At 45.9% G+C, this 15287-nt stretch overlaps 1 protein-coding gene across 1 annotated transcript in view; it reads left to right on the top strand.

Annotated features, from left to right (window-relative positions):
• CCDC60 (coiled-coil domain containing 60) overlaps positions 1-15287 on the top strand; it is a 138775-nt gene that overhangs the window by 99071 nt on the left and 24417 nt on the right. Inside the window, exon 7 of the mRNA XM_056131039.1 lies at positions 1951-2179. Coding sequence (XP_055987014.1) covers positions 1951-2179 — 229 coding nt within the window. The remainder of the gene's footprint in view (positions 1-1950; positions 2180-15287) is intronic.

The following is a 15287-nucleotide window of genomic DNA, read 5'->3' as shown; positions in this document are numbered from 1 at the left end:
GGTGGTGGTGGGGGGGGGATGGGGGTGGCAGGAGGGAAACTGGGGACATTGGTGGAGGGAAATGTACACTGGTGGAGGTGATGTCGGTGGGCCCCACGGGTGACTTATGTGAAGCGGGGAGGAGAAAGACGGTCACTTTCTCCCCAACCGTCTCTGCCACCCGGGACCCAGGGTTACTGGGTTCTTGTCTTGCCTCGAAGAAAGGAATTTCAGGAGTAGACAAGCAGTGAAGTACCAGATTTTATTTGGAGGATTTTTAGGTGCGGATGGGGAGAGAGAGAGAGGGAATAACGTACTCAAGAGAGAACACGGGCTTCTCCAAGGGTGGAGAGAGAGCCCCTACACATATCCTAGCATTAGACACGAAAGCATGAAAGTACACATCTCAAGAGAGGAGATGCGGGCGACACATGTGATCAGCCCACATGTGCTCGGCCATGTGGGCGTAAGCCACATGGGCTTGGCAGCAAAGCACCCTTCCTTTGTTCAAGGTGGCCTTTATAGGGTTTCTCCAGCCTGCCCCCACGTGGGGCTTCTTCCCAGGTAAAGGTCCGTTGCTAAGGAGGTTACCAGGGAGGATGGGAGTGGTGATGGTCTTCTTTGGACCGAATCACTAAAGTTGAGCAGATTAAAGGGGAGGTCCAAAAAGAGGAACTTCATGGAGAGGAGGCCTATATCCTCAGGGTCTGCGGATGGTCTTATCAGGTCTTTGTTTTCTGTATCTGCAAGGTGGGTCATTCCTAGAATTCTTCCACGAAACTTTGTTTCATTGCAAAGGGCCTTTCCCTATCTACCTGCCTACATCAGAGGGATGGGTGTTTGATCATTGTATGACTAAAAATCATGAAAGCTTTGTCACTATATCTCACAGTGATTGTTTAAAAAAATGATAATACATTTTTAAAAAATGGTGTCAGCGGTATTTTCAATGATCCCCTAAAAAAGCATTTTAAAGTATCTTTAGTCCAGGTATATAATAGTAATAATAAATTATTAAGGTAAAATATTATTAATAATAATAATATTATTGTTGCTGTTTTTGGTGCCACCCTGGCCTGAACTTAAACCCTGGTTCTGAAATTTTTTCCTATGTTTCTGTGGTTTTTTTATGTTATTTTTTTGTTTTCTGTGTTTTTTATTGTGTTTCTGTGTTTTCCTGTGGTGCCAGGGATTGAACCCAGGGCCTCAGGACCCAAGAGAGGCAAGTGCTCTCCACCAAGCCTCACCCTTGCCTCACTCTGTGAGCACAGACAAGTCTGGAAGTATCTGAAAGGACAGCAGTCATAGACAACACACATACAGCACGGGCTTGGATGCACATGCACACACACGTGTGCGCACACACACACACACACATACCCATGCACATATACACATCCCTTGCAGTCAATCTCCTTCTGACCCCTTTCCTTCCACAAGCCCATATTTCTCTCACAGGACTATTCTTAGCCCCTTGAAGCTTCCAGGCTTGTATCTGGACCTTTCTAACCACCACAGTCATACCATCTCCCCACCCTGCACCATCACCAGTCAAATATTCCCTGCCTTACTCTGCCTTCAAGAAGTTTCTCTGGCTCATCTTCTTTAGAAACTCCCAGGTAATACAGATCTACATTCTTTGAGACTCAGGCATCCCTCAGAAATTGCCACATGCAATTTAGAATCCAAACCAGGAGGAAGCTTAAGAAACAAGGCCAGTGTCTGGCCCCATTGAGGTTTCCACACTGAGGATCAGTGGAAAGCTGCTGGGAGTCATGGCAACATCCTGGGGCTCTATGTTGACCTCAGGATGACCAGCCAAGCAAGCATGGCACTTTCTGATTAGAATAAGCCCTATCATGTCTGCTCCAAATAATGCACCGTTTAAATGATTTTGCAGTGCACAGGAGGTCATCTCAGACCCCAGAATAGTCCTTGTGGTATTTATCCTCTTCTCTCTCTTTTCTTTAGACCAAGAAATTCAAGCTTCCCGGAATCCGCACCACCAGCCGCAAGCCCAGCCGGCGAGGGTCCATGATCAGTCTGTCTCGGACCAGCATGGGGTCTTCCCCCCAGAGCAGCATGGTCTCCGTGAACCCCCCCGGCTCAGACGACCACCCAAGCGTGATCGTTCAAGCCAAGGACATGGAGGACAATGAATCTTCTTCCACCAAAGCTGAAGAAGAAAACCTTCATTACAGTAAGTGCCCTCTTGAGAACATGACAGTCAGACCTGAAGAACCCCTCCTGCACCACCATCTTGGGTCCCCTTTCCAGCTTCCTTAAACCTCTTTCACTTTTCTTCAATGGAGATCAGAGATGGAGAGGAACTACCATTAGCAACAAAGTACTGGATCTTCCTTCATTCCGCTCATATTTTTTTCAGCAGCTACTTTCTGGATCCGGGGACTAACCGGTCCATCCCAGCAGTGCTCAAGAGTCACCAGGGTTGCACCAAACAAATGCTCAGAGGACCACATGTTCAGGGAATCAAACCAAAGTGGGCCTCGTGCCAGGCGCACACCATAACCCCAGCACGCTTTCGCCAGCCCTGAAGTTCTCTCTCAATCCCTGAGTCAGAGCCATGAGGCTGTGTAGGTGAGAAGCTTAAGGCATTGCTGTTTTTTGTTTTGTTTTTGGTTTTGGCTTTTGGGGGCCACACCCAGTGATGCTCAGGGGTTACACCTGGCTCTGTACTCAGGAATAACTTCTGACAGTGCTCGGGGGACCATATGGGATGCCGGGGGATCCATCTCGGGTCAGTCCCATGCAAGGACCTACCCTCGGTGCTATCTGTCTGGCCAGCCCTTGCTGTTTTTATTCAGCACACAAGGTATGCTTTTTTAGCAGTCATTTTCCAAACTGCCTAACCTGTAACCCTTCTGCTAAAATCTCATTGCCTGAAACTTAGCCACAGGCCTATGTTAACTGCAAAGGATATTGAGAAATTAGGCAAGTAAATACACACACACACACACACACACACACACACACACACACACCTACTTTTATCCACCATTGTGTAAACACAAAAAGAAACAGCAAAGGGGCAGCGAAGAGACATCAGCGGCCTATCTCTCCCGCCGCCCGCATTCAGTAGTCTCAGGCCTTTTCCCCACTCCAGGGAGGTGGATGGCGATGGGCAGGCGAAGGAAGGAAATGAGGGCCAGGCTGATTGGTCTTAGTAGCAGTTTATTACATGGAAGAAATTTATGCCATGGAGGGCCCAAGATCTCTCAAGCACGTGCTCCTTTGTTCTCTCAGTTTCTGTCCCCATTCTCTCAGACCTGTCTCTTCAGTTCTCTCAGCACATCACCCCCCTTCTCTCAGGCAGATGTTCCCCAGAGAGCCCCGAAAATCTCCTTATATAGATCATGGTGGCAGAGTCTCCTGCCCCTGCGCCTGGCTGTCCTCACTGGGGCCCCTTGGAGGGGAGCGGGTTGAGTTTCCCTCCCTGCCCCAACCAGGGCTCCGGCAGCCGAAGACCTCCAGAACCAGCCACCCCTTTGCTGAGACCACTCTCCACAAGCATGAAAGTGTTGGGATCGGGAGTTCCCTGGCCCTGGGAGGCGCGGAGAGACCAGATAGACACAATTCCTGCAGGAGTAAAAACGGGGTTTATTTAGACCAGCATGCTGGGGCTCCGCAGCATACCCCAAAAATGGGCAGTGGCTGAGAGCCCCGAACTTCTTCAAAGGGGATCTTATATAGGCCTTCACTGGCCGTTACAGCAAAGCCCGCGCATTTCATAGCCAATAGATTTGTAACAACATATACTTTCTTAACCAATCCATTTAAAAGTACCTCACTCCTTAGCCTATAGATTCAAAGATCAGCATTTACGTACATCGATTGTCAGCACAAGCAAGGTTATAGCTGGAATCATTAAGCCTTAGGTAATCTCCCTTGACCATCCTCGTTTTGTGTTACCCAAGTCTGCAGGGTGCTTTAGTGAGACAATACATTCCAGGAAAGGGCAATTTCCCCCAACCACCAGCATCCTGAGTTAGCCTTTACCCAAATCTGCAGGGTGCTTTACTGAGACAATACATTTCAGGGACAGTAAATACACCTGAATCTTGTAGAAAGAAGTTATGCCCTGTTCACTTTGCAAGTCCCCTCTCCCCCAGGTGCAAAGCAGCCAAGCAGTTTTACAGAAAGCAATGTTGCAAGTTAGCTAAAGTACACAAAAATTTGATGCCCTAATATGGATTCTTTCATTCCCCACTTCTTTTCATGAGCATCTCTAATCCTAGAGATCGTGGGGGGGTCGGGGCCTAATTCAAGGACCCGTGGTTAAGAGTAGCTTCCCTCAGTGGGTAGAGTCCGGTATTGTTGCCCCGAATTAGGAGGATCTTCAAGACTCAAACCAATTCTCCCAGGCTTCTCCGACGTCGTTCAAGGCCTTCCGGTAGCTTGGCTATAGAGTCTCTGACAACCTCAGTGTGGTCTGCGTAGAAACAGCATCCCTCCACCAGATCAGAGCAAAGCCCTCTGTTCTTGAGGAACAACAGGTCGAAGGTCGAGTCCTCTCAGGTTTTGGGAGACTATCTCGAACAGAGATGTGAGAGATTTCTCGATGAGGTCTTAAAAAGAGTTAAAGCAACAGAAACCAAAGCAACATAATGCCATACCCATCTCTATCATTAAAACAATGAAAAGGATTAACTCTACAAACAGGTTTGGTTGATAATATAACTTCCTGTGTTCAGATTTTTCTAATGGTCACAGAAACACCAAGCCATTCTCTGGCTTTCTCAGTACAGACTGGAAAAGCTTCTGCCCATATACTGAAGCTATCAATGAGAACCAACATATATTTATACCTTGAACATATGAACATTTGATCATTTGTATAAGGTCAAGCTGCCGATTCACCTCTAAGTTCCTTGATGCTGAACAGGTGTTAGGAAAGGAGGCTCAGGATTTCCACTAGGTCATTAATGGCACAGAAAGCACAGTTCTGAATTACTTCTATCTTACTTGCTGTTCAGTTCCTCCCCATGGAAGATGGTTCTCACTAGTGTTAAAACATAACCCTTTAATAATATTCCATTGCATTGGTTCAGGAGTTGTTAATCCCATGATGCAACAGAAATTAAGAGCTGATAATATTCTTGTTCTCTCCAAATGACTGTTCACAGAAAATGAGATGCAATAAAGTATAGAAAGAAAATTCACAGTATTTTAGAACTAGATATTAATCTACTCTAATTTAACCAGTTTAGATGCCTTTCTCGACACTTTGGCCAATTCAGACCGGGGGAAAGCAATTCTGCACTTTGAGATGAGCTTCACCCTAGTAAAGCTCTGGCTTTCAATGCTCGTATCAGACTAGTGACAGCATGTATAATATTGAGTTCCCTTTACAGATTAGGCTGTTTTACCTACAGACAGTAAACTAAGTTTTATCTAAATTTCCCCAAAGGGGGTACCTTTTAGATCAAGATTAGAATACATTTATTCAATCACCTCTGTAGAATTAGAATCTGATTCTTACAAAAAGCAAGTTACAGAAACATGGTTTTCTCTCCACCTTCATTTTAAAACGTTGCAAGATAGTTTAACAAACCTGGCTTGTTCTTTTGCATAAACACAGTAAGATTAGAGAACTCTCCATTTGGGATACCCAATTATTTACTGAGAAGTTCTGGGGATCAGCTAAAGACAGGAGACACAACAATAGTGGCATTAATCTTCATTAATCTTATCTGGCACGTCAGAGCTACCCAGGCCTGGCCAGAAGATGTCCCGCGATGTCTCGAGCCCTTGGGTTGTGGCTTTGGTCCTCGTTTTCCACAGAGATGTCCTGGCAGAAAGGAATCCATCCCATCCCTTCTTCAGGGCTGGGAGAAATCCTGGTTTCCAGGTTTTTCCTTGACGCTGAGAGTAGGCCCAGACTGAGTTAGTCATTGCAGAGTCCTAGATTCCTCATTCTCCATAGCAGTGATGGTTTCCAGTCTTTTCTCGAGCCAGCCTGCCTCTAGGGTCGCTCTGAGGTTTGTAGGGTTCTTGAAACAGTACCTGTTAAATCCCTGCTCCTGTCATTTAGACAGATCACCTGACTGTTTCCCTGGAAGAGGGCTTTGGGGTCCCATGGCTGGTTTTTCCTGTCTGCATGAGGGGTAGACCCTATTACAGAGAGGAAAGACTTATCTGGATTTATGCAAACCAACATAGTGCCATGAAACATCAAAAAACATACTGAAGGTACAAAAGAAGAGAAAAGCAAGTATTTCACTTTACTCACAGAGATGTAATACACCTGTTTGCTGTGGGTCCTAGTCAGAGAAGCTAAAATCTGTAGAGATAAAGCATACCGTTTAACATGTTTTTAATCCCATGTCAAAACCCTTGATTTCTGCAACTTTTGAAAAATTCAATGATCTTAAGAGCACTGTAACAGGAGTCCAGATAATCCATCAATCATCTTTACCATAGATCTTACCACAAAGGTGCTAGAAGAATTCTGCATGTGATTTAAAGCGTTTCTTATAACAGTTTGACCAGTTCCTTTTCTTTAGAACAACCTCAAACCTTCTACACATTCCTTTACATACATTCTGTAACTTTCATTCATTTAAAAATCAATTTCACTTTAACAGAATTCCTTTCCTTTCTTCCCACTGACGATATCTCCATCCATTATCTTTCTGACTTATGGCATACATCTATAGAAGTACAATGTACAATGTGATCTCCCAAATTTAGACACAAGTTACCAACCATCTCACTTAACATGACAAAACTGTACTCTGCAGTACTATTTCAAAAGCATTAGATCAGTTCCATAGATATTCAAAATGCTTAAAAATGCTCACAATTAAAGCTTTTACAAGGTATATCCACTGGGCAAAAGATCACTTTACATTAGAAACTAACCAGGAGACATCTTAAAATTCTGATTTAGAGGAAAACACAAATACAAAAAGATTAAAACACTCATATATTACCATGAAACAGAAAGCATCTCAGGTCAGGGCTAGGTTGATACCTGGAGACAAACCTTGGCATAAAATAAAATTATCAAAATAATAGCATGCACTTTCAAGCACTAGACAAGCAATGCTATGGCTTCAAATTGTCAGGCTGACATCTGAGACTAATTCAATACAACTTATTACTAAGTAGCCCTAGAAATTTTAGTTACCAAGAGTCTCAGAGATCAGATAGAGCACTGGTAGGACAAACTTTGTAACCAATTTTATAACTCTAGAAACTCATGATTAAACTAAACCATTACGTTTAAACCAGTTTTAATGTGTCATAGTTATTTTAACTCTTTCTAGGTCAAATATTCTAATCCAATGCAGATACAAATATATACATTAACATAACAGCATAAGACCTATAAACAATCAATTTTTATAAAACATGATAAAACCTTCTTTGGCTTAATTTCAATAGTTCTTGTACCTTAATTATTTAAAATCATGAGCTTTCTACACCAGATACTTTTTAACAATTCCACAGAAATACAAACATGCTTTCAGACACAGAAAAAGCCCTTTGGAATTTTTTTAACCAAACTTTGATATCAGCATAAGAAAACATTTGAATTGTTGTGTGAGCACAAAAAGGATGGCAACAATCTATCTTTCCCACCGCCAGCGTTCTGTAGTTTCCCCCACTCCAGGGAGGTAGATGGAGATGGGCAGGAAAAGGAAGGAAACCTTATGGCCAGGCTGCTTGATCTTAGTTGCAGTTTATTCCAATCCTCTCTCCACTCTCGTACCAAAGACTAGCCTGCCTAGAGCTGGGAATCTGCAACCCAAAGATCAGGCCTGGCTAGCACCTGAGATCTCCGTATCTAAGACCTGCTAGGTTCTGTGAGAAAAAGGGAAACTGCCTCTTACAGATTTTTAATAAAAGTTAGCTGAGGCTTGTAAGACAAGTTCTTGCTTTCTCTGAACTCTTATTTCACTTTAGTTTCAGGCTCTAGTTCCATAGCTCTTCTAGACAGTACAAGATTCTTAAGTTCAAAAAGGATTTCAACTGTTAATAATATAATCAATGTTCTTCTAACAAGAAATTTAGATTGAGAATTCTGCTTTCTCTGTAGGCTCAACCTTCTGATAAGGATTAACCCTTGTCTAACAGGTTCCTAAAACAACTGCATTTCTTAAATCACTGGGTTGCATGTCACTAACTTCTCTAAAATTTCTACTTCTGATTTCAGCCTGGTTCCAACACTCAAGTGTTCCACACAGACACACAGACAGACAGACAGTCAGACACAGACAGACGGACACAGACAGACAGACAGTGAACTGACGAAAACACCACACGTACATGTGCACATATCTGTAGTTGATCGATCAATCTGACCCTTCAAAAAAATGGCAGGGAGAAACTGATGGACTGAGAAAGGAAGGGACAGCTCCCAGGGCGGCTGATTGGGAACTCTGCTCCTCATTTCCCAGCCTAACTAGTCAGTCTCCCACTTGTTAAAAATGGGTCAAGAAAGCGCTTTTGTTGATATAAGCCGGCAAAATAAACTATGACAAAGATGTTACCATATTTTCGCCAAGGCTAATTCTGAGGCAGGGAACTAGTACCTTCCTATCAGACATGGGGATAGGCTTCTTTGTTTCTGATGTCAAACAGTTAATCATAAGATCTCGCATTTTCCTGCCTCCTCTGCTTTGATACTCTCCTATTTCTTTTGTTACCTGCAAAGATCTGACTGCAAAATGATCTGGTAATGCAAACTGCCATTCACTGGCTATCTTTCCCCAATATACTCAGGCCACATGGTGTTACAGAGGTCAATAAGATCTCCTTATCTAAAACTACCTAGTTAGAAGCTCCTCAGATGATTTCCTAATTGCAAGCAAGAATCTATGAAAAGGGATGGTTCCTTGGCAAAACTTTTCTCCAGGTCTATCACTTTTGCCTCTCCTAAGGGGACTCTAACCTCCCTTAAATTGGCCTTTATTCAGAGGCTCATCTCCACCTGGGTGGGCCTGGCTTTGGGCAGACCCACAGCTGTGTGCCTGAGCCAAACTTAGTGCTGTGGTCTTAAAAACTCTGCTCCTTAAAAAAAAACAGTTCTGCCTTCTCTCAGCTTGCTACATCTTCCCTGCTTTTGCTGGCTTGCCGCTTTTCTTAGGCTTCTTACCTGCCTTTTACCCCTTTTTTTTTTTTCTTTCTGCCTTACATCTGGACTGCCTTCATTAGCATTTGAATTGACCTCTAGCTGAGACTGGGTGGGGAAAAGGATTTTCTGCCTGTAAATTGATCTGCCTTAGTTTCCCAGAATCTTCTCACTAGTGGGCTTTCCTCCCATCCCCCCAATAGTGGATGGTGACGCAAGACAGACAAAGGAAGGGTGCCTCTTTGCAGAGACTATTCAGATGCTTGCCTGGAGGAGAACTTCACAGCAGATCTTCCACAGATTACCTCCTTTATCTGAGCCACAAGGTTTGGAGAGAAGGAACCTCGTGGGGGCCAATCCACACCGAAGGAAGGTCATTCTGATGAACAATAAGTGTCAAATTTACCTTTCTTGATCATCAAGCCCAGATCCTGAGCTTTCCTGTGGATCTCAGAGAAGTGATCAATTCTGACCCGTATTAAACAATCTTAATAAACAGAATTAGGAGAAAGATAATAAATACACACACTATGGATACACGCACAGATCACACTTAGGCACTCGCTCGGACCGGTCCACTCTTTCACACGGGTGTGCACCACACTCACCAGTCACCCTGGGACTCCCAAATATGCCCAAAGGGCATGCACATGATTTTTCACCTCCAGAGGGTTTAGTTCTTCCAAGTGAAGAGATCAGAAGTAGGGAAAGGCCAGTGCTGGCCCAGGAGTGGCAATAGAGAGTTCGGGGTTCAGGGGCAGAGGAGGAGCAGAGTAAGTGGGGGCCCCTTCTCCCCCCGGCCTGGCACTCCTGCCTAAGGCTCCTGGTCCGGGTACCCCCGGGGAGCAGGCTGGTAGATGACTCCCTTGACCTGGAAGATAAGCGGCGAGTGGAACGATCCCTCGGGGGGCCAACCAATCTGGAACGTCGGCCATCCTGCAGAGCAAAAGGTCTGCCATTTAGGCTTTTTAACAATCAGAAAAGGATTCTGAGCACGAGAGCAGACCTCTGACCAGTGGGAGAGAGTGAGTGAGAGGAGTGGACGGAGATTGTCCCATGGTTCCAAAGACGGTGTCTCGGTAGAGAAAAAGGACGAGCGTGATCCAACCTACAAAAAAAGAATGACGCAAGCGCAAGGCCTTTTGGAGAGGAAAGAAGAATAGAGAAGTAATAGAGCGGCCGATTGACACACCAGATGTAGCCTCTCCGAGGCTACCACAAAAGAGGCCTCCAGGCGTCCCTGGCCCTCATCCACCTCCGGGGCGTCCCCCAGGGCTGCGGCCCGTGTCTATTCCCGACACGTCTGTCAGACACAAGGCTCGCACACACAACAGTGTGCTGCACACCACTGTCACTGTGCTTGCACACCACTGTGCTTGTGTCACCGATCGGTAACTAGAGTAAAACGGTACCGGAGAAACAAAGAGAGAGAAAGAGGCGCCTTAACTTACCCCGCGGCTCAATCCTGCGTCCCTGGGGCAGGGTCCTCGGTGATCTCGGTGGGACCTCCAAATGTTGGGATCGGGAGTTCCCTGGCCCTGGGAGGCGCGGAGAGACCAGATAGACACAATTCCTGCAGGAGTAAAAACGGGGTTTATTTAGACCAGCATGCTGGGGCTCCGCAGCATACCCCAAAAATGGGCAGTGGCTGAGAGCCCCGAACTTCTTCAAAGGGGATCTTATATAGGCCTTCACTGGCCGTTACAGCAAAGCCCGCGCATTTCATAGCCAATAGATTTGTAACAACATATACTTTCTTAACCAATCCATTTAAAAGTACCTCACTCCTTAGCCTATAGATTCAAAGATCAGCATTTACGTACATCGATTGTCAGCACAAGCAAGGTTATAGCTGGAATCATTAAGCCTTAGGTAATCTCCCTTGACCATCCTCGTTTTGTGTTACCCAAGTCTGCAGGGTGCTTTAGTGAGACAATACATTCCAGGAAAGGGCAATTTCCCCCAACCACCAGCATCCTGAGTTAGCCTTTACCCAAATCTGCAGGGTGCTTTACTGAGACAATACATTTCAGGGACAGTAAATACACCTGAATCTTGTAGAAAGAAGTTATGCCCTGTTCACTTTGCAAGTCCCCTCTCCCCCAGGTGCAAAGCAGCCAAGCAGTTTTACAGAAAGCAATGTTGCAAGTTAGCTAAAGTACACAAAAATTTGATGCCCTAATATGGATTCTTTCAAAAGTACCGGCAGAAGAACACAGGCATGCAGGTCCCGGGGCTGAGATCTCCAAGCCTGCTCAGATCGGGGCTGAGCATCCTCCACCCAGATTCCCCATCTTCCAGAATGTAGGCTTTACACCCACCAACTGCCCCTGGCACCGTGTAATCCCATCAACAGCCAAGACCCAGAGATTATAAAACCCAGCTTATTATCTCATTCTTACTTTGGACAACCTGGCAGGCTACCGAATGTAACCTGCCCACACGGCAGAGTCTGGCAAACTCCCCGTGGTGTACCCAATATGCCAGATACCAGTAACAATGATGGGTCTCATTCTCCTAACCCTGAAAGAGCCTTGAATATGGCACTTTTTAAAAAATCTCAGGGCTAGGAAGGAGAAGTTACGGGGGCCTGCTCGAGGCAATCGACAAACAACAGGATGGTCGGGATAGATCATGGTACCTCTAAAGGGCGCAATACAGTGATGTCATCAAAAGAAGTTACAGAAAGAACATTGAGGCGCAAAACATACATTGTTTCCTTACATCTGCAGGCCAGTAATTTTGGCCTCCAGAAAGAAGGTACAAAACCAAGACTGAAACCTTTCACAAGCACTTTCACAAGCTACAAGCACTGGGATTTGCATCCCAAAGACCAGTCTGCTAGAGCTTGGAATTTACATCCCAAAGACAAGTGTCTGAGCTTTGCATCCCAAAGACTAGCCTGCCTAGAGCCTGGAATCTACATCCCAAAGATCAGGCCTGGCTAGCACCTGATATTTCTGTGAGAAAAGGGAAACTGCCTCTTACAATATACTGAAATTATTTACTGAAGGCAGTTTGTAAGGGAGAAATGGGTTCAGCCTCATCCAAACTAGTCAGGACACATGGGAAAGCTGCTTCTAGAACAGATTCTCATTTAGCAGATCAACCCACCCTAAAACAGAATTCCCTGGGTGTGTTTCTCTTCTCCTTCTGACCAACATATAAGCATACATAATATCAATCATTTTGTATGGACACAGTAAGAAATACTTTATTATAGAATTGCTCTCCTAGGGACATCTTGATCTCACACTACAGTGCTCAGGCCAGATAGTCTTTCCTATTCCTAGCAGGGTTCTAGTCTCGTCGTTACTTTTGGATCATGACAGCATTTGATCAAATTCTGTCCCCATTCTCTCAGACCTGTCCCTTCAGTTCTCTCAGCACATCACCCCCGTTCTCTCAGGCAGATGTTCCCCAGAGAGCCCCGAAAATCTTGAAGGATGAGACCTTACAAATTGGTTGAGGAAGAGAGCACAAAGAAGTAGTTACAGCTGGGTTTTATAGTCTCTGGGTCTTGGCCGTTGATGGGATTACACGGTGCCAGGGGCAGTTGGTGGGTGTAAAGCCTACATTCTGGAAGATGAGGAATCTGGGTGGAGGATGCTCAGCCCCGATCTGAGCAGGCTTGGAGATCTCAACCCCGGGACCTGCATGCCTGTGTTCTTCTGCCGGTACTTTCATGCTTGTGGAGAGTGGTCTCAGCAAGAATTTGAATGATCAAATTCTTAACCTATAGTTAAGAATCGTGGCACCTTTGGCTGAAAGAATCCATATTAGGGCATCAAATTTTTGTGTACTTTAGCTAACTTGCAACATTGCTTTCTGTAAAACTGCTTGGCTGCTTTGCACCTGGGGGAGAGGGGACTTGCAAAGTGAACAGGGCATAACTTCTTTCTACAAGATTCAGGTGTATTTACTGTCCCTGAAATGTATTGTCTCAGTAAAGCACCCTGCAGATTTGGGTAAAGGCTAACTCAGGATGCTGGTGGTTGGGGGAAATTGCCCTTTCCTGGAATGTATTGTCTCACTAAAGCACCCTGCAGACTTGGGTAACACAAAACGAGGATGGTCAAGGGAGATTACCTAAGGCTTAATGATTCCAGCTATAACCTTGCTTGTGCTGACAATCGATGTACGTAAATGCTGATCTTTGAATCTATAGGCTAAGGAGTGAGGTACTTTTAAATGGATTGGTTAAGAAAGTATATGTTGTTACAAATCTATTGGCTATGAAATGCGCGGGCTTTGCTGTAACGGCCAGTGAAGGCCTATATAAGATCCCCTTTGAAGAAGTTCGGGGCTCTCAGCCACTGCCCATTTTTGGGGTATGCTGGAGCCCCAGCATGCTGGTCTAAATAAACCCCGTTTTTACTCCTGCAGGAATTGTGTCTATCTGGTCTCTCCGCGCCTCCCAGGGCCAGGGAACTCCCGATCCCAACATTTGGAGGTCCCACCGAGATCACCGAGGACCCTGCCCCAGGGACGCAGGATTGAGCCGCGGGGTAAGTTAAGGCGCCTCTTTCTCTCTCTTTGTTTCTCCGGTACCGTTTTACTCTAGTTACCGATCGGTGACACAAGCACAGTGGTGTGCAAGCACAGTGACAGTGGTGTGCAGCACACTGTTGTGTGTGCGAGCCTTGTGTCTGACAGACGTGTCGGGAATAGACATGGGCCGCAGCCCTGGGGGACGCCCCGGAGGTGGATGAGGGCCAGGGACGCCTGGAGGCCTCTTTTGTGGTAGCCTCGGAGAGGCTACATCTGGTGTGTCAATCGGCCGCTCTATTACTTCTCTATTCTTCTTTCCTCTCCAAAAGGCCTTGCGCTTGCGTCATTCTTTTTTTGTAGGTTGGATCACGCTCGTCCTTTTTCTCTACCGAGACACCGTCTTTGGAACCATGGGACAATCTCCGTCCACTCCTCTCACTCACTCTCTCCCACTGGTCAGAGGTCTGCTCTCGTGCTCAGAATCCTTTTCTGATTGTTAAAAAGCCTAAATGGCAGACCTTTTGCTCTGCAGGATGGCCGACGTTCCAGATTGGTTGGCCCCCCGAGGGATCGTTCCACTCGCCGCTTATCTTCCAGGTCAAGGGAGTCATCTACCAGCCTGCTCCCCGGGGGTACCCGGACCAGGAGCCTTAGGCAGGAGTGCCAGGCCGGGGGGAGAAGGGGCCCCCACTTACTCTGCTCCTCCTCTGCCCCTGAACCCCGAACTCTCTATTGCCACTCCCGGGCCAGCACTGGCCTTTCCCTACTTCTGATCTCTTCACTTGGAAGAACTAAACCCTCTGGAGGTGAAAAATCATGTGCATGCCCTTTGGGCATATTTGGGAGTCCCAGGGTGACTGGTGAGTGTGGTGCACACCCGTGTGAAAGAGTGGACCGGTCCGAGCGAGTGCCTAAGTGTGATCTGTGCGTGTATCCATAGTGTGTGTATTTATTATCTTTCTCCTAATTCTGTTTATTAAGATTGTTTAATACGGGTCAGAATTGATCACTTCTCTGAGATCCACAGGAAAGCTCAGGATCTGGGCTTGATGATCAAGAAAGGTAAATTTGACACTTATTGTTCATCAGAATGACCTTCCTTCGGTGTGGATTGGCCCCCACGAGGTTCCTTCTCTCCAAACCTTGTGGCTCAGATAAAGGAGGTAATCCGTGGAAGATCTGCTGTGAAGTTCTCCTCCAGGCAAGCATCTGAATAGTCTCTGCAAAGAGGCACCCCTCCTTTGTCTGTCTTGCGTCACCATCCACTATTGGGGGGATGGGAGGAAAGCCCACTAGTGAGAAGATTCTGGGAAACTAAGGCAGATCAATTTACAGGCAGAAAATCCTTTTCCCCACCCAGTCTCAGCTAGAGGTCAATTCAAATGCTAATGAAGGCAGTCCAGATGTAAGGCAGAAAGAAAAAAAAAGGGGTAAAAGGCAGGTAAGAAGCCTAAGAAAAGCAGCAAGCCAGCAAAAGCAGGGAAGATGTAGCAAGCTGAGAGAAGGCAGAACTGTTTTTTTTTTTTTTTTAAGGAGCAGAGTTTTTAAGACCACAGCACTAAGTTTGGCTCAGGCACACAGCTGTGGGTCTGCCCAAAGCCAGGCCCACCCAGGTGGAGATGAGCCTCTGAATAAAGGCCAATTTAAGGGAGGTTAGAGTCCCCTTAGGAGAGGCAAAAGTGATAGACCTGGAGAAAAGTTTTGCCAAGGAACCATCCCT

Source organism: Sorex fumeus, unplaced genomic scaffold (assembly GCF_029834395.1).
Source record: "Sorex fumeus unplaced genomic scaffold, SorFum_2.1 ptg000083l, whole genome shotgun sequence".
NCBI classification, from domain to species: Eukaryota; Metazoa; Chordata; class Mammalia; order Eulipotyphla; family Soricidae; genus Sorex; species Sorex fumeus.
This window is presented reverse-complemented; position numbering and strand designations above follow the sequence as displayed.